Source organism: Dipteris shenzhenensis, chromosome 32, assembly GCF_047967505.1.
Source record: "Dipteris shenzhenensis isolate YYH24624 ecotype China chromosome 32, Dip_SZ_1.0, whole genome shotgun sequence".
NCBI lineage: Eukaryota > Viridiplantae > Streptophyta > Polypodiopsida > Gleicheniales > Dipteridaceae > Dipteris > Dipteris shenzhenensis.
The window spans coordinates 32763813-32786826 of record NC_141627.1 but is presented as its reverse complement, the minus strand read 5'-3'; the positions used below and the strand labels follow the sequence as shown (position 1 = coordinate 32786826).

At 43.2% G+C, this 23014-nt stretch overlaps 1 protein-coding gene across 3 annotated transcripts in view; it reads right to left on the bottom strand.

Annotated features, from left to right (window-relative positions):
• Positions 1–232: 232 nt before the first annotated feature.
• The window catches only part of LOC147880627 (putative aldo-keto reductase 1), a 100046-nt gene continuing 77264 nt past the window's right edge, over positions 233–23014 (bottom strand). Inside the window, exons 1-8 of one of the 3 annotated variants that reach the window (XM_087370481.1) lie at positions 6264–6346; positions 6061–6126; positions 5782–5949; positions 5467–5667; positions 1755–1927; positions 1242–1341; positions 896–1049; positions 233–666 (exon numbers count right to left, since the gene is read on the bottom strand). In XM_087370481.1, the coding sequence (XP_087226607.1) occupies positions 488–666; positions 896–1049; positions 1242–1341; positions 1755–1927; positions 5467–5667; positions 5782–5949; positions 6061–6102 (1017 nt within the window). In that variant the 5' untranslated portion in view covers positions 6103–6126; positions 6264–6346 and the 3' untranslated portion in view covers positions 233–487. Of the gene's footprint in view, positions 667–895; positions 1050–1241; positions 1342–1754; positions 1928–5466; positions 5668–5781; positions 5950–6060; positions 6188–6263; positions 6347–23014 lie in introns of those variants that run through there. The other 2 variants (XM_087370483.1, XM_087370482.1) reach the window with 2 other exon arrangements.

The window sequence follows — 23014 nt, the reverse complement described above, 5'->3', positions numbered from 1 at the left end:
TTCCAAGTTTGGGCTTGGTGTATCACCTGCAATAATATTGTTCACCAAGAGGAAAGAAAGAATGGACTTAGGGGAGAGAATAGAGGAAGGAGAGAAGAACATGAGGGGTTGCAGAGAGTCATGATAGTGATCGAAGCATTCATTTCGTATAGTTATAGCCTGTTCACATGCTACAAATCAGACAATGATCACAAACAACATTCACATGCACTTGCAAATGACATCACAACCATAGACAATATCACACTCGGCATAAATATGAGGGCATAATGCATGTGCCTTTCATATCAAAGACCTTGTAGATGTCTGCCTTTTGGAAAGATCCTGCAGATGGACACCTCCAGACTTGGAAGGTGGTGTATAGTAAACCACTCTCCCTGAGGTAAACTTACTGGCCAAGAAAGTAAAAGGATGTCTAACTCTTCCAGTTACCCATATGAGATTGATTGTCTGTCAACTTAGGTCCCAGATAAAATATAAAGATTTCTCATGCCGGCAGTGGAGTGTTAGCAAACTTGTATGTTTTGTTGTAGTCGGAATCACAGTATCTCAGGCCTGCAATTTCATCTGCAGGTACTGCTGAAGCAACATCTTCGAGATCTTTCTTTGACAGCTTCACATTGAGAGAACCTAAATTCTCATCAAGATTCTTGACCTTTGATGTGCCTGCCAGAGCAACAGCATGTCAATGTCAATCTTCACAATAAGTAAAATTTAATATGACATCGTCCTTCCCAGACAGAAGATAGTTTCTACTTCTATCTTCTACTGCTGAAAGAGCTGTGGGCACCATTTTTACCTGGAATAGGTACAACATCATCCCCCTGATGTAAAACCCACGCTAGATTCTACTTCTATCTTCTACTGCTGAAAGAGCTGTGGGCACCATTTTTACCTGGAATAGGTACAACATCATCCCCCTGATGTAAAACCCACGCTAAGGCAAGCTGCCCAGGTGTACATCCATGATTCTCTGCCAGTTTTGCAATGCGCTCATAAAAAATTGTATTTTTCTGTAGATTTTCAGCCTGAAATCTAGGATTTCGCTCCTGAGTGGATAAAATAAGAGAGGAATATTAGACTAGTACACAACCATGCATATAAATGGTCAAAATGAGAGCTCTGTATTGATGGTATTGTCAAGCCTACCCCCTCCCGCCCCCCCCTCTCTTTTTGCCCCCTCTCTCACTTCAAAGGAAAAAGAAAGACTCATGACAAGAACAAAAGCATATCTGTGATACCAGTCGACCGTCTGTTTTTGATAAACTCTCAGCTGTAGCTTTTCCTGAAAAAAACCCCCGTCCAAGAGGACTGTACACCACAATTCCTATACCCAGACTCCTGCAGGTAATCACAGGATCAAAACAGATTCGGTTACCTCTTTTTCACCTTGGTATTGCCAGAATTGTTTTTCACAAGCCTTGCATTTATATCCCAAGTGTGTAATTAATAGAAGGAAACTAATCCAATATCATGTCCCTAGAATTACATCACATCTCCACACACAACAATTTATTAATAGAAAGTATGAGTCTTGTGAAACGCCTTCGGAAAGAGGAAGGTCAATTAAACTCTGTACTGTGGCTTCAAAAAAGAATGCGGAAACAACAAGAACCTTTTGATTAAGTTTGCAATTATTATATGATGACTATAATGGGATCATCTGAACGCTGCAGATAAGAGAAAGAGAAACTTTTTATGCGATGCATCTAGACACAAAGAGAAACATGGTCAATAGAAAATTAAATCTTTACCTGCATAATGGTATAACATCCTCCTCAACATCCCTTGTCCACAGAGACCATTCTAGCTGCACAGCACTGATTGGATGAACAGCATGCGCGCGCTGAATCGTGTCTGGACTGGCCTCAGACAAACCTATGTACTTTATTTTTCCTTCTTCCACAAGCTTTTTGAGCTCCTCCATCTGTTTACAATCCCAAATATCAAACTATGGGAAAGAACCCTCCATCTCGAACTCTATTGATGCCAATCAAGCATAGGACAATCCACAAAATTACAAATAGCAGGACATTTTGAGAAAAATAATATAAAGCAGTGCAGACAACTACTATTCCTTTCACTCTTACTATTATTGCACAGAAGTTGATCAAAATTTTCAATATTAGGGGCATTAATTGAGAGCCTTCCATCAAAAACCACAAGCTAAGATCCCAAGGAATCACGGATATTTACAATTAAGCGAGTAATATGTGCGGACAGAACTTGCAACGACTTCACTCCAGCAGAATCAGCAAAGTTATCAAGAGATCTTCAAATACATGCGCCAACTGTGGGAACATCTATACATTGCATCGAACCCCCAACAGATCTATTCACATATTTGTTTTATGTGGATACGGCATATCTTTTGACTGAAGAGATTAGAGAGCAGCACCCATCACAGCACTCCTTCCTGGGAAGCGCAGATATTGTCAATTACAAATAACATTGAGGCCCAAAAAGGTTGAATTTGGTTATGGATTGGTAACATGTGTATGACAGTACATAAATGCGCAGAGATGTACAAACACACGCCTCTTAGTAAGACTAGAATATTACCAAACTTCCAAATAAGATATTCTGTAAGATGAATAAATAACAATAAACACATACATACATCCATACACACATTTGTATTGTGTATACACGACCTACAAAAGTCGTTGGGTTTCTCTTCATGATAATCGTATCTCGTCTATGGCACACACTTCTCGGTGGTGTCGGCAAAGACTGCACCACATTTGGGCTTCTAAGATCCCTCTTCGGAAAAAGTTTTTCCTATGAAGAGCCTTGCTTGGTTCTTCCTTTTGGGCAAACCTTGGCTCCTCGACGTAATGCTCCTACCACTTGTCAACAACGATGCTTGTCCTTATGGGAGTCTATGCCTCGATGTAAGGTGCCACCCCTTGGCCCCTTAGCCGAATCCCGAGCTAGCTCGCATCCGCCTCATATCCATGTCAAAAACCCAACATGAGTGTTGGAAAGGTCACCTCCCCATCTGTAAGCCCCCAAATGAGGAGAGCGTGGGGGAGGGAGACCTAGGGCAGGATGTGCCCAAAGAGAGATTACCTGGATGTGTGGATCTGGGACAGATCTGGGGCATTCATGGTTGGTGGGGTATCCCAAGGATGAAAGGTTGCATCAGGAGCAGCTCATGTGCAGGAAGATGGCGGGGACACAGTGTCTTGGATCAGGCTTGGCATGAGGCACTCAGTGGACTGCAGCAGGACCCTATGAAAGGCACGATGACATCAGCAATGTACGGAACTGTACAGCACTGTAGAAGGGCCTGGCAGAGGCGCTTGCATGACGGGGTCCTTGGCAAAGTATATGGGCAGGTCTATGGCCTGCAAGCATGGCTGGCAGGTGGCAGGACAGCAGCAGCAAAGGGGCTGGACCCTACATGGAACAAAGGGCCAGCAAAGGGCCCTAAATAGGGCTGGATAGGCAGCCAACCAGCCAACCAACTGGTCGGTTGGTTAGGGCTGCTACAGACCAGCCAGTCGGCCAATTTAGGGCTGGCTGGTCGGTTGGTTCAAGGGGGCCTTGAGCCCTATAAAAGGAGAGGCCTCAGGCCTCATTTCATCATCCAGCAGCCAGCACTCCAGGAGGCAGAAAGGAGCAGCAGGAAGCCACCCTCTGGGCCTATATCCAGGAGGTGAGAGGGTGCTTGAAGGGCTGCAGACTTAGCCAGGAAGGGCTGGACCTTGGCTGTCTTCTAGGGCAGCAAGGTGCTGAGATCATCATACCTTCTGGAGCAGCCATTCAGAAGCAGGTTGGAGCAGTGGAACAGGGACCTGTGTGCTGCAGACAAAGCTTGGCAGGGGCTGCCCACCTAGGCTGATACACAGGCAGTAAGGTGGAGAAGAACTCACTAGACGGAAAGTCTACAGACGCTCGAGGTGGAGCACGCGGACTCGAGTCTAGAGATAGCCAGCAGATAGGAGAAGGACCTTGTGGTAAGATCAGAGAACCACATCATTGGTGGGACTCTGGATCTGTCTCTTTTGTATTGTGTCCATAGTTGTGGACGGAAATATATGTTTTGGTGGTTTCTCTATCTGGTTGGTACATTGTCTATTGATGAGTCTGCACATCTATTGAACGCACATAAGTAAAGAAGTTTGTGATTCCACACCCACACCACACTGTGTGAGCTCCTGGGCATTACTATAAGTCTTCCGTTGTGTGTACCCTTTGTTGGGTAATTTCTAACAATGAGCTGCCCTCCTACGTGCGGGTCTCACATGTTGTGCCCGTCTCCTCAAGATGATCTTTTCTAGCATTGTGTTGAATCTCATGATTTCTTACTCCTCTTACAACAACGGCCACAAGCTCGTTTCCCCACTGCTTCCCTCGGCAAGAATTTCTGGTTGTTTGATTTTCATCCTCAAAGGCAAGGTTATAAACTTTTATTTTATTGGGTTCTTTATTGGGCACTGTAGACCCTATGGCACGACCGCAACCATCAGGTCTTTGGTGATCCCTCTCTGGCCAAGTATCAGTACTCCCGGGCATCACTAAAAGAATCATTTTATGATTGTCCACATGCATGGGATCTAGATTATCTTGCCTTTTTGTCATATAATGATATCTTCTGATGTTTGTAGCCGGTTGTCCCCTTTCTTGGGGACTGCTCTTTGCAATATAATGACAATTGGATTTCACCCAAAAAAAAAAGAGTGTGTGTGTACATGTCATCTTCTGATTTTGTACCAGCGTATCCCCTCCTTGGGGAATACTTTTGTAATATAAAGCAAATGGATTTCAAAATGTGTGTGTGTACATAGACAGATAGAGAGATGAATCCGAGAACATGCACAAATTCTTCCTCTGAAAAAATTCAATAAACTGTGCAATCATGACAGTGACAAAGTTAAAAACTGTAAATTCCATCAGGTATAGCAAGGACTTGCTACTATGACATCCCGACTGACTTCATCGACTCCCAATAGAGGGTGTAGACCATAGTATAAGCATATGCTCTCACATATACACACCCTTTATAGAACTTAAGAGTATGTGTTCTAGACTCTAGGTTCATCGTGACTTGGAAAATGTCTTCAATTAGAATTACCATAAACTGTGAATGGCAGCCAGATAGGGCTGTCCATGAAAGATTATTGATAAATTTGCATCAGCATGCCATGCTAGTGCATTTTCGCTTCATGTGCTTTTAGTCTTCACGTCGCTGGACCAGCGTGCTCTTATAATGTTGGAACTCCGCGTGAAAGCCACAACAGCATGCAAGTAACTCTATACATACTGCACATATTTGACGCATGACAGGCAGACAATGCAATAGATCAGGCTAACTTATTAAATAAACTATTGCAGCCGCCACACAACCCGCTAGTTACGTTAGTTGGTATATATACTTCAAGATTCAAGCGTCGTACAAAATAATTTGCTGTAGAACACTGATTTGATATCAAAATGCAAGGGAACGAATTTAATACGAACCGTTTCTTCAATGGGCACGGATGTGTCGACTCGATGCTGATAGTAAAGATCAATGTAATCAACATCCAGCCTTTTCAGACTAGCCTCACAAGCTTGTCGCACATATTCTTGACTTCCTTTCACCACTAACGTACCATTTTCGAAAACATTCCCAAACTTTGTTGCGAGCTGAATTTTCTCTCGAGGGAAATGCTTCAGAGCCTGTTGCAAGAGGAGGTCTTTATTGTCTGCTTGAAACTTACATCCCTTTGCTAATGCAGAGGCGTAAAGGATGCAAGATATCACATGTAGCTAGGAGGACGATCCCGAAAGCACCTTGCCAACCAAGATCTCGTTGGTGAAAGGGCCGTACATATCAGCAGTGTCAAAAAATGTAACTCCTCGTTCATACGCATGCTTTATGAGCGCAATGCTTTCTTCCTCCGATGGGAATGGCGGGTATGCAACTGAAAGTCCCATGCATCCTAAGCCGATAGCAGGAACCTGATACGGGCCACAAGTAAAGCAAGTAATGTCACGATTTGCAAATCAATATATACTGGCCGTTTTCCGTAATAGCTGTCGAAGGTTGAACCAAGAGCAAAGCAAACTGACCTGGAGGCCGTGAGCCCCGAGTCCACGGAGGGGGAGGGACATGATGCAGAACCGAGAAAGGCGCAGCTGATGCAAGCTTAGCAGGAATCAGTGAGGAAATGGTGGGAAAAAAGGGCAGAGATGAGAACGAAACAACAAAGAGAGACATAAGAAGGGAGAAGAATGAAAGGGAAAGAGGGAGGATGAAAGGGAAAGAGAGGTACCTGGAGACAGGGTTGGGAAGCGGAGCAGGAGCAGGAAGAAGACGGCAATGGTGGCGAAGAGAAGAAGACGAGAGTTGAGGAAGTGGGAGGGAGGAATCGTCATGGCTTGCATCACTATTGAAAATTCATTCCCTACACCGTCTAACGTCCCTTTCATCTCCCTTCATGAGAGCAACGTAACACAGCACGTGCATTTGCCATCTATTCGTGGTCATACACAAGGTCAATCCAACACCTCGCGAGAACCCCAGGGGGAGTTTCGCACAACACATGGCAGCGCGGTGCGAACAACTAGAGTTGTCTGCCACTCTTTGTGTCAATCTGCGGCACTTGTCTCTTGGTAATCTACTCTCGAGTCTCTTTCCGCCCATGGGAATGGTGAGGTGGCATTATTTAAGGCACTCACCCTACGGTCTTCACTTTTCCAATGGTCAATTTACCCGATTTTAGATTAGAAAGCCTTCAGATCGGACGATGGAGATCTCGTTTCCACCGACCGTGGCCCTTGACGATAAAATCACTGTTCTGAGGCAATATTATGGTCCAAACAAGATGAATGCTCATAAAGCATTCAAACGGCCTGCCTCAAATGCGTAGCTTGGAAGAGAGAGAGAGAGAGAGAGAGAGAGAGAGAGAGAGAGAGACGACTTCGATGTGCATGAAGGAGAAGAGGGGGAGGGGTGATGGGCTTGCCTAATTCAAATAGAAAGAGAGAGAAAGAGGGAGGAATAGGTAGAGATAATCAATCATAAAAAACAAAAAACACACAGGTGGACCAATCAACAATTCACAATAAAAACTTTAAAAAATTCTGAATTTTGCCCATCTCAAAACTGAAGCCTTCACTAAGGCTACCTACAGTAGGCCAAAAACCATCAACATTGGCTGAAGGATTTTCGCAATGAGCGAAAGCTGATTTTTCAACTTAACATCTGAGGAAATTCCCGATGTTAGCGGGTGCTCCTCTACATCCGAGGAGCAAGGCAGATTTCCAGGACAATGGCTACTTTTGGCCCCTCGGGGTAGCCTTAGCGACCCTTGAGTTTTGGCAAAGCCAAAAATCGTGGTTTTTGAATCCAAACAAGTTGAATACATTCAAAAGGCCTGCCCTCGAAGTTGAGAGAAAGGAGAAGAAGAAGAAGAAGAAGAGAGAGACAAAGGGGGAGAAAAAAATGGGGACAAAAATAGCAAGCACCAATTGGATGAGGACAAAAACGAGCATGCCAAAAATAGCATTTTATCATCTCCACCAAAACCAACTGATCACTATAGCCTTTCCTACAGGCAGGCCAAAAATACGAAAATGTGCATGCGTCCACGTTTCAACCTGTGATTCGTTGGTTTGTGATTAATTCGGCTATGCATGTATATCCACCCGTTTGCAAATTCGGTGGCCTCATGCAGGTTCAATTCGCCTTTCATTCGTTTTCAAAATGCTAACTCGTCATACGTGAATCGTGAATATGACCTGCACCTCATTTATGACGCAGTATTCGGGCTATCAGAATAGTGATCACGCGGGTTGCAGCTGGGTTGTGGAGGCATCTTGGAGAAGAAAGATTGGCGTTCGAAACCTACAAATCAACAGTCTAGAGGGTAGTAGAGATCTCAATAGGCTAAAGGGAATGAAATATGGTGTTATTGCTCCAGGGTGTTTGCAGAGCTAACCAGCGGAAAAGTTGTGCTCTAGGGAGTTTGTCAGGATGAAACGGCGGAAAATTTGTCCCTTAGTCTTCAAGTAGATATATTGTATTCATTGTAGAATATTTGCCTCAGAAGATGGAAGACGAACCTACGTTTCATTCTTCCTTCTTTTGTAATGCATGGATTGCCTATTTAAGCACAGCATCGGTAGCTGAGAGTATCGCACTTCCGCTTCGCTTTTGTCAATCATTGCTTCTATTTTCCATGGAAGCGTCGGCTGAGTATATGGACACCACTGACATTGGAGCCTTTGTGAAAGGTGTTTTTTTTTTTTTTTTTTCGAAAAGCTGCGATTATATTAAATTGAAAGAAAAGAGAAAGATTACAACGCTGCCCGGAGGCAGAGTCAACAACCCCAACATGCTGGGGGGATTACCAAAGGAAAGTCCTATTCAAAAGGGAGGTGCTACTGTCTCTCCTCTAAAGAGGATTTTGCTAGCACATTCTACAACAAGTTTAAAATCTGATTTTTGAGTAGTGACAGGGCTACAAGGATTTCTTCTTGTTTGACTAGGTTCTCCTCCATTTGAGCCAGCTTGGGATCTTGTTCTTTGTACGTGTGGCCTTCCATCTTCTGCTTCAGGGCCTGCATCTTCTTCCTCGCGTCTTTGAAAGAGTCTTCAATCTGCTTACAAATGTCAAGGATTAGAGGATGCAGTATATCTTTAAGCGTACCTTGAAAGAGCATTTCATTACGGCTGATCCAAACATTCCACAAGTAGGCTGCTCTAATACTATTCCAAAGAGTTGTTGGCAATCCATAGATTTCTCCTAGAAGGAGTTCCTTAACTGAAATAGAAGAAGGATGGATGCAGGACATGAGTTTGTTAAACCAATTTAGTGCGGGAATGTTAAAGCTGCATCCCATAAACAAATGTTGGAGAGATTCATTTTCAGTTTTGCAGCGGCAACATTTACCATCTCCCTTTCCTATCCTTAAAGCCCTCATGGAGGTCCACACAGCATGATGTAAGATTAACCAAAGTAGGCAAGACTTTTTGGGGCTGATGTCCCTTTTCCAGCAGTTGCTGAACCTAAATTCCCATTGTCTTACATTCCAATTGATTTTCCAAAGTCTATTAAGTTTAAATTGAAGACTGGAATTCAATTTATGAAGAGAGGGGAGGGGGAGAAGCTGACTCCCTTGATGCCATTTAAAAGATTGGATTTTGAATTCTCCTTTGAAGTGGATCCTTGCTGCCCTGGAGTCCCAAAGGTCTATCCTTTCCTTCACAAGAAGATAATCAGAGTTAGACAGTTTGAATAGACTTTTAAGACTCCTTTTATCCTTCCATCTCCTATTGGCGTAATCCCATATGTGTCCCCAGAGCCGAATGCCCTTCTTGTGCAGTTTATAAGCATGTTTCAGATCTCCAGAGAAAAAGTTCTGAAGTTGAGTGCTGAACCAAACAGAGTCCAAGTGAGCCCGTGAGCAGATATGATTGGAGTATCTTTTGAGGATAAGTTGCTCTTTGAACTTGTTCCAAGAGTTCCAAATCCCCTTCACCAACTGGGAGCCTTTCGGAATGATTTTGAGAGGGCTACAGATGAGGGGGATAGTGTCCAAATTTTTCCAAGTAGGGCAGTCCTTAAGTCTAAAGTCCATGTTGTGCCTATGGAGCAGAAGGGACCAGTTGTCATTAGGGGAGAGAAGACTTCTGATGACCCATTTAGCAGCCATTCTGTCAGATAGCTCACAAAGGTTAGGGATCCCAAGACCTCCCTTCTCTTTGGGAGTGGTGCAGAATTCCCAGGCCACTTTGGGCAGTTTGTAGATGCTCCCGTCTCCACTCCACAAGAAGTTCCTGCACAATCTGTCAAAGGACTTTAGGTCAGCATTAGAAGGCCTCCAACAGGAGAGGAAATATATGGTGGCAGGAATCACTATGTGTTTGAGGACCAAAACTCTAGAGGCCATGTTGAATTGCATCCCTTTCCACTTGTCGAGCTTGGCTTTCAACTTGTCAAGGACCCACTCCCATCTTTGGTGTAAGGAGACACCAAATCCCATCGGGATACCAAGGAGCCTAAAAATATCACCATCCCTAATCATTTTGCAACCTTGTTGCAGGAGCCAGTCAGGGGGGAGTTTGTTCATAGTCTTGATTCCAGTCTTGGAATGGTTAACTTGGCTGCCACTGGCCAAACAGAAAGTGCCCAGACAATCCCAGAAAGAGGAGATTGATTGGTCATCGTTATGGATGAGAGCATTGGTATCATCAGCAAAAGTTGCAGGCAGAGGTCAGAGGGGCTATCGGGAATGGCAATTCCTTTTAGGGCGCCTTGTTCCATCTTATCCTAGACAAGCCAACCAAGGGCATCAGCAGAGATGGCAAAGAGGAGGGGGGCTAAAGGGCAGCCCTGCCTAATGGATCTCTTGAGAGGGAAGGGGTCAGACAAAGAACCATTAATGGCAACTCTAGATCTTGCATTGCCAAATAGAACCATGACAAATTTAATAAATTTTCTTCCCAAGCCCATGTCATGAAGGGATTGAAAGACAAAATCCCAGTCCAACCTATCATAAGCCTTGTCAAAGTCAATCTTAAAGAACATAAAGTCTTGGTTGGTAGACTGGGCATGCTCAATACCCTCCCACATGCTAATGATAGCATCAAGAATGTACCTTCCCTTGATAAACCCCTTCTGTTCCTTTCGGATCCAGGAGTTTAAGTGGTTGGAGAGTCTCAGAGCAAAGGCTTTGGCATATATCTTGTAAGCAGTGTTAAGACAAGTAATTGGTCTCCAGTTATTAAGAAGGTGTTTTTCTTCTCTTTTATGAATAAGCTTGATAACTCCCTCGTTAACAGAAAGTGGGAGAGAGCCATACCTGAGGGATTCGTTCCACACCATCAAAAGGGGAGAAGTAATACAGTCCCGAAAGGTTTGGAAGAATTCGTTCGGAAGGCCATCAGGGCCCGGACTTTTGCCTTTTTTTAGCTGGTCAATGGTGTACTTCATTTCAGTTTCGGAGAGGTCCCGGTTGAGAATGTAGTTCAGCTCCTCTGGGACAACAGCTTTTCTACAATGAGCTATAGTAGCTCGGGCCCTGGTCTTCTCAGTAGAGTAACAAGGATCCCTACTGAAAATTTCAGAGAAATAGCTTCTTATGTACTCTTTATTCTCCTCTTGGGAAGAGATGAAGAGACCATCTTTTTTCTGCATAAGGGGAAGGAGGTCTCTTCTAGACTTCTGTTTAAGGGTCCGAAACATTTCCTTCGAGGGTCTATCGGCTTTACCAGCCCACCAATTCCTAGTGTACTTCTTAATTTGGTTGCCCTCAATAAGCTCTTCCCTTTTGAGATCAGCCTTGGCTTGAAGGATGTCAGAGAGGGCTACTCGATCTCCAGCAAGCATTCTAGTTTCAAGGGTTTTGAGGGAGTCATACTTGGCTTTCCTCCTGAGCCTGCCTGATTTGTTGGACAGATCTTTTAGTCTCTCTCAGGAACTGCTGGATTGATTTCACAGCACAAGCCCAAGCACGGGAGGGAGAAGAGGGACCTTCAAAATAGGAGGACCAAATCTTCTCAATTTGATCCTTGACAAGGGGGAGGTGAAAGAGGTCCTGATCCACATGAAACCACCCAGACTTGATATTAAAATTGGAGTTGGAGAGACTAAGCAAAATAGGTTTGTGATCTGAAAGACAAATGTCTTTGAAGACCTTGACCTGAGAGTTGTTGAACGAATGAAGGAGACCTGAGGAGACATAAGCCCGATCCAATCTAGCCTTCCTATGATCCTTTCCTTTCTGAGAATTATCCCAGCTGAAATCATTGGAGGACAAGGCATCGACCAGGGCATGGCTGTCTTTACATTTATTCCACTCTCTCTTCTCCCTACCACTTATAACAACACCCTTCCTAAAATATCTATCAATGCTAGACTCTACCATATTAAAGTCACCAAGCAAAATAACCGGAAATTGAAAAAAAGAGAGGGAGGCCCAGAGGGAGGGTCTAGCAGGCCCCCAAGCATACACAGAGGCCACCACAAAGGTCTCCTCGGCTTGTATCTCTACCGCTACCCACCTGTGAGAATCATCATAGAAAATGTTAGTGATTGATGACCCCCATTTCTCATGGACTCCAAGGGCAACTCCCCCCTTCCTTGGGGGGTGGTTAGTGTGGAACCATCTGTGGGAGGTTGACACAGCTTTGAGATTGTACTCAAGAGTCTTGTCAACAGCCTTTAATTCCTGCAAGCAAATAAAGTCAACATTAATACTGTTGTCACTCATCCACTTCTTAAAGACCCTCGGTCTGTCTAGATCTGTTAATCCTTGGGTGTTAAATGAGATGGCTCTTATGGCTTGTTTCATTTCGAGTTAATTTTTCTGTTTCCTAGCTAGGGATCCTTTCTTCCCTATAGATTGGTGGGGGATTTCCTGGCTAGTACCCACTTTGGAGAGCCTGCGTTTAGCATTGAGGTGTTGGGGCTTACCTTGAACCTTGGGTGACTTTTCTAGAGGAGGTTGGAGGTTCCTACCTGGCAGAGTTTCTTCTTCAGTCTGCGAGAGAGAGTTGTCTTTCTCCATGATTGGCTGATCCAGATCATACTCATTTAGCTCCCGAGATAATTGTTGGTCTATGTTGAACTGAGTGTCATCAACAAAATCGTCTTCTCCCATGTCATCTGTGAAGGATTTTATGTCTTCTTCCCCTGTCAGTTCTACATTATTTTTCCCAGCATCTTTAGATTCCTTTTCATGTGGCTGGGAAACAATTAGAGCTGGTTCAGTCAGGTCAACGAGGAGAGGAGAGAACTTATTAAAGTTCCTACTCTTCTACCCTTGGGAGGGGGCTAGCTGAGACTCTGCAGCAGACTTTTTTATTGTCTCTGGGCAGTCTCTTACAAAATGACCAGTACGCATACACTTAAAGCAAGCATTAGGAAGATTTTTGTAAGAGATTTCCTGTTTTCTGACTATGTTTCCTGCTGAATCCTTAATCAATATGAGTTCGGGCATTGGACCCAACACTTCCATCTCAATGAGCACCTGCGGGTGCCATCTCGGGTTGATGTCTGTGAAAGGGCGTTGGCCAAGTAATTTCCCTAGAGGTTCAACAATTAATTTCAGTATAGGGACGAGATGAGCAGGCAAATTAGGGAATTCTACCCAAACCGGCATTCGGGTGGGTTTTGGGCCCATAGGGTCAAAATCTTCGTTCCATTTGAACAAAGACAACGGGGAATTGCGAACCATCCACTGTCCCCCCCCCAACACATTCAACGCTGCTTCTTGACTCTCAAATAGAAAAAGGAAAAAATTATTAGGCAGATACTGTGTAGATAATACCTTGTTTCCTCTAAGAATCCAATTTTGTCGAGTCCACTGACGAAGGACTTCCGCAGGAGGGCGAGGGCCATGGCATAGACCAACCAACGCACGTTCCTGATACATTTTGGACCAGCTGAAAAGAAGGTTGGAAGGGATTTGAACAGAAGCCATACCTCCCTTCGATGCTGCAAGTTCGCTGTTCTCACCTGAGGCTTGATTGCTGGTTGTATATTTGCCTTGAGCTTGGGAGATTTCTGCTGTAGAGTACATGTCCGCTTGGAGATTCCCAGCAGAAAAGCCATCTCTCCTGGAAAGAATTGGAGGGCTTTCACCCAAGAAGGGGGCCTGGGGTGGGAATGGAGTCCTGAAGCTCCCAAATGCCGGGCTGTTGAAGCGGAAGCTATCATTGTGCAGGGGCTGGGAATTAAAGAAGGGTCTCAAAGGGGCTGAAAAGGGTTGGAACACAGGGTTCCCCGTTAGCGGAGGAAAGGAAGGTTCCCCAGGCACGCGAGGAATCCCGAGGGAGGTTCCAAACATCCTATTAGGCTGAATATCCAGGGCTACCGTCGTATTGGATCGGGCTAGAGTCTCGAGCTGAGATAGTCGGCCTGTATGGCTTTGAAGGAGATGGTCGTTTCCTTGCAGTTCCTGACCTTGGAAGGCTTCGTGCTCCAAGTCGAGGCAAGGGGGAAAAACTGCTGGATGGCGTGAAGCAGGGGAGTCTTCCACCATCTCTGTGGAAGGGCCTACCTCACCCATGGTGAGGTGGCCCTCCTTTAGGGGGACGGAGAGCCTGTGCGGAAGGGAAGGGGGGGGGAATAAAGCAGACAGAGCTGGAGCTGAGGGAAGGAAGCTTGCATGCGAGGTGGAACGGACGGGGAGCAACGGCTCCTCAACGGCGCTCGTCTCGCGAGCCGAGAAATTCCTTACAATGTATATGTTTTTCAGACAACGTCCTTCAATTCCTTACAATGATTTGCACTTCTGTAGTCTCTCGAAGTCTTGTCTAAGATGACGGTTTGTATTTGTCTAATGCTTGTCGCTCATGCAGGTCTTGCGAAGGTTTGTCCTCAGATGATGGACTCACCTCTCACCCCCGATGCATGTAAGGCTTCGTTGGATCAGACGCTTGACAAACAAACTGGAGCAAAGGCGATTGAAGATGCAGGTTAATACAAATCGTTTTTTTCGCTTTTTTGTAGCTTTGAAAGCACTTATCGATACTTGTGTTGAACAATAGCACTTCAGATGAGGTCTTTGTTTCCATGCTCCATTTCTGCATGAAGCATTTACTTCGTCCTGTTACATTTTTGGTATAGTTTCATAGTTCGATCGTAGGCAAGGAACGTGTACCGTAGTCGCTCCAATTGTGTTTCGTTAAAGACTGCAGATGCTCCAATTGACGAAATTATAGTATTGCTATAGAGATAAAGTCCCTTCTTCGCTGAACGGTATCTCTAGCTCTATTTCTCATTTTCGCCACAGTGAAATGGAAGTGCCTTCTGTCTTTGATCGTTCTCGTTTAGGCCCCACAGTACCAGCGAACCCGCTCCTTCACACATGCATCACACAGCTAGGCCATCGCCACCAATGCCACTGCCACCCCCAATATGCTCCTGCTATGCCCGCCCATGTCTCCTTCTCTCATTTCCCCTCCTCCTCCGCCACTGTTCTCTTCTCTCTAATTAATTCAATTCCCCTCAAAACTCATCACAACCGTACACTGCCGCTTCAAGCCGGCCTTCCTACTAGCTCTCCTCAAATCCTTGAGTTGCTCTTACACTGGTGCCACTTGCACAGTTCTTTCACTTACATTCTGCAAACGTCTATCTACCTTCTTCATTTGACTGAAGCTATTTCCTTAGTTCCAAGGTTGAACGAGGATGAACATTAGCAGTTCACGTCCTACTGTAGTGTAACCTCAAGAACGTTGGATTATTTAGGTGGTGTTGGCTGTAGTTCCACTCCTCTAGAGAGATAAACAGCCAGATGTTTGTAAGGAACATTTGTTTGCACTAACTCTTGAACTTTGGAAACCCCTTCGAAAATATAGAATGCTGGGTGATAAATGTTTCTTTTTAACGTGTTCTTCTATTTGAGTCTTAAGTGCAAGTAGAGGATAATAAAAGAAAATGGTTTTCATCAATTTCACAAATTTTAAATTTGATTCTTTCGTTTTAAACTAACAATAATCTTTTGGAGCTAGAATTGCCATATCTTCATGCTCTTACGTGGAAAAAACATCATCTCCACCTAGTCCTAAGGCAAATGCATTTGTTCTTACATCCCCAAGTAGACCCCCTAAAGAAAATCTCTTGAAGAATTCTCCAATTAATAAGACACCACGACGCTCGCTTAAGAATTCTTTCCAAGAGGTGGTGGCTTATGCCCAAGGTAATCATCATTTCAATTTATAAAATCACATTGGAAATGGCAACATGTAATTAGTCTTTTTTTGTTTTGTTATATTCAGTGAAAAAGCTTATACGAGACAATCCGGAGTATGTAAATTTTAAGTCAACTATTACATCTCGTGTACAACGTGCAAGCAAGCCTATGCACATGTGTTAAGAGTTCACGCTCAACATCATGTGATCATGTGTGCATAGCACCATCACGTGATCATATGTGCATAGCACTAACCTTGTAGAGTGCTATAATGGAAAGGGTTAGATCCCTTAACCCTGACCCTAAAAGGGTTGGTATATATTCTATTTTTTCAACTAAATGTGTTAAGAGTTCACGCTCAACATCATGTGATCATGTGTGCATAGCACCATCACGTGATCATATGTGCATAGCACTAACCTTGTAGAGTGCTATAATGGAAAGGGTTAGATCCCTTAACCCTGACCCTAAAAGGGTTGGTATATATTCTATTTTTTCAACTAAATCTAGTGTACAGTTAGTCATTTGTGGTGTGCTCTCTAGCTGTGCCCTCTCTCCTCATCTCCACTTTTCTCCTCTCCTCTCTTCATATTTTGTCATGGTATCAGAGCTCCCTTGCCTTCCGCTGAGGCATTGCGATCCTTGAGAGTGTGAGAGAGATTGTGAGATTGAGAGTTCTCAAGTGGTATCTCTTGATCCAGGCAGAATTTGAGGGCGCTCCAAAAAGGAAAGTCGCTCATTTTTTTGTGCTCTACGCACTCGTCACATCATGCGCACATTTCGACGCAAGTTACACTCACATTTGAGCCTCGCCGATAAAACCACTTTCTTCACGCCCATTTGCCTCTACATCGACGCATCTGACCCAGCACTTAAAAAGAACAAAAGAAAGGGAATTATTTGCTGTTCTTTCATCGATCGACGGTTGGTTTAGATCTAAATCAGATTAGACTAGATCGCCATAGAGGGGACACTTTGAATTTCCCCAAGTTGCCAATCTAAGCCATGCCCGAAATTCCCGACTAGTACCTACTCGGAGTCAGTCCATACGCTCACATACGGTTTCACATCATTACATTACCTGAAACCTTACACACATCAGTTCAGTGAGCAGACTTCAGAGTACAGAGGCATTGCAGATTGTTTTAGTGGGCAGATAGTATTTGATTTCACACACACATGCCACCATTGTAAAGCCTATTCGGCTATCTCATGGCATCATGCACATCATTTCAACCTTGTAAAGCCTCTTGGCTATTCCCGGCATCATTGCCACAAGCCTTGTAATACAGATCAGATTTTATATATTGCAGTTCTATCGTCACCGATGGTTCAGAGATGTCACTTGGCATAGTCAGTGTATTTGCAGTTGATTCATACAGAGATCTTCATGACACTTTTGAGTACATTTCTTGCACCATGTCGACTAGCAACCTCAATCTGGAGGCATCTGCTAAGTTAGACAACTCCAATTACGGTACATGGAAATACCAAATGGAGACCATTCTTGTACTTCAGGACAAATGGGAGTATGTCAATGGGTCTACACCTAGACCATTGGACAATCCAGCTACCAGTAGCTCTAGTCCATCTGTTGTCACAGCACCAGCAACGGGATCTACATCGGGATCTACATCTACATAAACAGTTTTTGCACCAGTAACAGATCCTGCCATTGCCCGAGCTCATCAAGCAGAATGGGATAAGAAAGACAAGTATGCCTATTACCTGATCAAGCAGAATGTGCAAGATGTCATGCTAGGACAGCTCAACATAGTCAAGACATCAAAAGAAGCATGGGATATGTTCCAAGAACACATCCAAGATTCTCACCCTGAGAAACCAGATCAACCAGAGTTTCCGCAACAGCAGTGAAACCGGTCATGCTTATGTACTCCGCATAAAAGACTACAACAATCAACTTGCAGCAGCAGGGGAGACTATGAACCCTGCAGAAATGGTTCAAGTCATTCTGAATGGACTAGGAGAGGGATACAAGAATCTAGTCCAGAGTATTGCCATCCAATGGCAAATTCTGACACTGGAAGAACTTCAGTCAGTTCTACTTGGTGAAGAACTCAGAACTCAAGCTATTCAAGCTCGAAAAGGTCATTCTAATGATCAGGCATTCACAGCTTCAGACAAAAGCAAAGGCAGAGGTAGATCATATCAGAAAAGTAGTCATCATCAACAAAATCAAAGTCAGAATTAGCATCAGCATCAACATCATCCTCAGCAACATCAGAATCAGCAAAGAGGAAATCATTTCAATCGAGGAAGATTCCAAGGACGAGGGAATGCATCCACCAATGTGTCAAACATTCAGTGCAACTACTGTCACAAGTTTGGACACTATGAAAGAGATTGCCGCAAGAAGCAGTACGACCAAGGCGGTCAATCCAGCAGTAATCGAGGGAATTCCCGAGGCAGAGGAAATTATCGTGGTGGACATTCTAGTCACAGTCATTTTGCAAATGAACATGGAAATATGTTTCTTGCAAGCGAGGAATTGCATCAGACTAATACAATGCATCTAAATGCATCTAGACACTGATTTCAATCCCAAAGAGGATTACAGCTATCAAGTCGACCAAGTGGAACAGGATTCTGGGTACATCGATAGCGGTGCATCATCTCATATGACAAATCATTAGGAATGGTTCACAGAGATGAAACCATTAAAAGGACAGAAAAATGTCATCTACACAGCAGACAATACACTGAATCCAGTTCAAGGGACAGGTGTTATCCCTATGAACAATTTCACTGGTACAAAAGGATTAGTGAAAGATGTGCTCTATGTTCTAAAGCTCAGCAAGAACCTTTTGTCAGTAGGTCAAATGATGGAACACAATTACAAAGTCATCTTCTACGGTGATGAATGCACTATCAGAGACAAATCCAAAAGATGTCAGCTAGTAGCAAAAGGTGTCAAGGAAGGACGCTTATACAGAATGCTAGCTACACTACCAGATAAGCATGCCATGTCAGCTCAACCGCAACAGATGCCACTATCGGCAAAATGGCACAAGAGATATGGTCATGTCAATTTCAAGTACTTGTTAGATCTCAGGAATCAAAATATGGCAATTGGGATTCCGAAGCTACAATTTCTTGGAAAAGTTTGTGAAGCATGCTGCTTCGGCAAACAAAAGCGAACCAACTTTGTCAGAAGTACCTCTCGTGCACGAGGTATTATTGATTTAATTCATATAGATGTATGGGGTTATGCCCAGACCCGCAGCATCAATGGTTCACTTTACTACTTGACTTTCATCGATGACTACATCAGATATTGTTGGGTCCAGTTTCTGAAAGAGAAATCTGAAGTGTTTTCCAGATTTCAAGAATTCAAAGCCATGGTAGAAAACTAGACAGGTAGAAAGATCAAGGTCATGAGATCAGACAGAGGAGGTGAATACATGTCTTCAGCATTCATGAACTTTTGCAGAAGTCACGGCATACGAAGACAATTCACATGTGCAGATACTCCTCAGCAGAATGCAAGAGCTGAAAGGAAGAATGGAACTTTAGCAGACAGTGCTAGAGCAATGCTTAGTGAAAAGCATCTTCCAAATCAGTGTTGGGTAGAAGTAATAGCTACAGCAAACTATTTGCTTAATCGGCTTCCTACCGAACCGATATAGGGTATGACTCCTTATGAAGCATTCACTGGACACAAGCCACACATTGGGCATCTCTGCATATTTGGTTGCATAGCATATGCTCACATACATGATGATCATCACAGGAAATTGGATGCGAAGTCATGCAAATGCATCATGGTTGGCTACAGTGAAGAAAGCAAAGCATACAAATTGTATGATCCCATCAACCGCAAGGTCATTATCTCCAGAGATGTAATCTTTGATGAGGAATTAGAATGGAAAACCTCACCTACACAGGAGATAGAAGCATCGACTTCACATTCATCTACAGAACAGGTTGATGAAGAAGAGCAAGAATTGCCAGCAACACCCCAAGCAAAGCCACAGTAGCTCAGACGGTCTACTAGGGAAAGCAGACCTCCAGCTAGATTGACATATCCTCAAAAAGGCAAAGCAATTCAGGTGGAAACCACCAACTATGCTCTTATGACTACCATCATGGCTACAAAAGAGCCAGTGTACTTCGAAGATGCAGTAGACAAGCCAGAATGGCAAACTGCTATGAATGAAGAAATGGATGCTTTGTATAAGAATAATAATTGGGAATTATGCGACCTTCCACCAGGAAAGAAGGCCATAGCAAACAAATGGGTATACAAAGTGAAGTACAATCGAGATGGAAGTATTCAGAGATACAAAGCCATACGGTTCTTGATATCACTAGCGACACTAGCGACACTCAGCAAATGGAATGTGTATCAGCTCGATGTCAAGAATGCATTTCTCAATGGTTACCTAGATGAGGAAGTCTACATGCAACAACCAGCAGGTTATGTTGAACCAAGAAAGGAGAATAAGGTTTGCCATCTCAAGAAAAGTCTCTACGGCTTAAAGCAAGCACCCAGATGTTGGTACAGCAGAATTGACAAGTATTTTGCTGATCTGGGATACGTGAAATCCAATGCAGATCATACTCTCTACTACAAAGTTCAAGGGGAAGACATTACTATTGCACTTTTGTATGTAGATGATCTGATTATGACAGGAAGCAAGGATAGCTTCATCAGAAAACTGAAACAAGACTTATCTGTAGAGTTTGACATGAAAGATCTTGGACTTATGCACTATTGTCTTGGAATTGAGTTCTGGAGAGATTCAGATAGCACATTCATGAGTCAGCTCAAGTATGTTGACAGTCTCCTGAAGAAGTTTCATATGGCATATTGCAAGATTGTAGCCACTCCCATGGAACAAAGTTTGAAACTTACTAAAGATTCAGAAAAGCCTACAGTCAATGACAGATGGTACAGGCAGCTCATCGGATCTCTTATATATCTGACAATCACACGGCCAGATATTTGTTATGCAGTAAGCTCACTAGCACAGTTTATGGCAAATCCAAAGCAGTCTCACTGGAATGCAGCCAAAAGAGTCTTGAGATACATCAGAGGTACAAGACAGTTTGGGATAGAATACAGAGGAAGTCATCCACGGTTGCATGGATACTGTGACAGTGACTAGGCCAGAGATCATGAGACCAGGAGATCGACACAGGGATATGCATTTTTCCTTAGTCAAGGTGCTATATCATGGTTGTCAAAAAAACATCCAACTGTTTCTTTGTCTTCGACTGAAGCAGAATATAGAGTGCTCACTACAGGTGCGTGTGAGGCTATATGGCTCAGAAGACTATTGTCAGAAATAAATTACTTTGATGAGTCAAAGCCAACAACAATATACTGTGATAATCAATCAGCTCAAGCATTGGCCAAGAATCCAGTATATCACTCCTGGACAAAGCACATTGATTTCAGAGAGCACTTCATCAGAGAAAGGGTGTTACTTGGTGACATCACACTGTAGCATTGTGATAGCAAAGAAAATGTTGCAGACATCTTTACCAAACCACTCGATAAAGAGCTATTCGAGAAACACCGACTAGTGATGCAGAGGAAGGACATTCCCATTAAAGGGGTGTGATGGAATGTAATGCTCAGTCCTTCTTCGATTCCCCAGAATCATCATCTTGAGGGAAGGCCTACTTCATGATGTTGATCTTGAGGGAAGGTGTTGAGAGTTCACGCTCAACATCATGTGATCATGTGTGCATAGCACCATCACGTGATCATATCTGCATAGTACTAACCTTATAGAGTGCTATAAAGGAAAGGGTTAGATCCCCTAACCCTAACCCTAAAAGGATTTGTATATATTCTATTTTTTCAACTAAATCTAGTGTACAGTTAGTCATTTGTGGTGTGCTCTCTAGCTGTGCCCTCTCTCCTCATCTCCACTCTTCTCCTCTTCCCTCTTCATATTTTGTCAACACGAGCCGTTCCATGCAAAAGAATGGCCCACCCAAAAAAGGACCAATTGAAGTGATCAACATAGATTTTGATTGAATAATCAATGGACTATAAAATATTTTTTATTTCTTAAGTTTAAACATATTGTTGAGAAGACTCTATGTTTGAATTATTTTGAAATTTAATAATATTGGCATTGAAAAATTTCTCCCAATGTTACTTTATGATACAACAATAATTTTATGTAGAATTAGAAAGATGTTGTTACTATTGCTTACACTTGTGATGTGAAAATAATTACCTCACGCATTCAAGCAAAGTGCTTACAAAAAATTTCATGAGTTTCTTATGTAATTAGAGTATTTGCAACTTACCTTTGCTTACTCTTGCATTTGCAGCAAGCAAGCAACATGCATTGAAGGAAGAAAATGATGAAGTAAATTCATACAATGCATTACCCCAAAACTTCCCATGCACTGCAAAAGCCATTGTGCCATCCAAAGAAAACTTTGTAGGGGGTGGTAATTCTTTGGTCTCTCTAGGCATTACCCAATTATCTGATTGTGCATCATATAGGTTTGTCTTTGAGGGAAAACTCCTTTGCAAATATGGCATTACAAGGTCATCAATCCAAAGTATCCAACCTTCTTGAAAGGGGACTTAATTGACAAAATTTTGTTCACATAGAGTCACCTTGCTCATTCCGTCTACATACATTCACCAATTTGTCAACTTCTTGCAAATTGGTGAATTTTATAGAATAGAGGGTGCAACTCTTGTGACAAAAGGACCAACTGAAGGTGGGAAAGTTCTCTCTACTTGTTGATGCTACTACTTGGATCATTAGAGGAGAACCTTTTGAAGGCAACCTTCATTTAGAGCCCGATCACTCCATTCGCACATATGTGCCTTGGGCCGCGGAGAATATCAACTTTGGAAAATTGTCAATCTCTAATGTCATGGGGACACTTGCAATAGTTATTATCAAAGTTGCAAGTGATAAGGGAATGGCAGACCAAATCATAGTTGCTAATGGACCAAGAGATGAAGACGAGCTACTGTAAGTTAATTCTTTTATTGATGTTATTTTAGTATTCACTTTCTTAGTTAAGCCATTTCACTCAAACAAGGTTGAAATACTATATTTGGGTGTGCAGTTGTCTTTTGTAAAGGAAAGAAAATTAACTATTACTCAACTTGTGCAAGAGTTCAATGAAGAAGGAGTTGTTATGTATATCTTGAAGAATGTATCATTCATAAAGGCAAAGGGAACAATTTGTGTGTTCGATGTCACCATCTTGGCGGACATTCCTGAAGGGCCAACCAAAGATGACCTTAAGCAAGAATTTGTTAGCCAAGTGGCTCGTCTTGGCTATGGAACACAGGTGAGAACATATGAATTTAAGTTAATTTGCTTTAAACTTTTACTAATTTTGTTTTCTTTTGTTGTAGGTCTTTGGTACT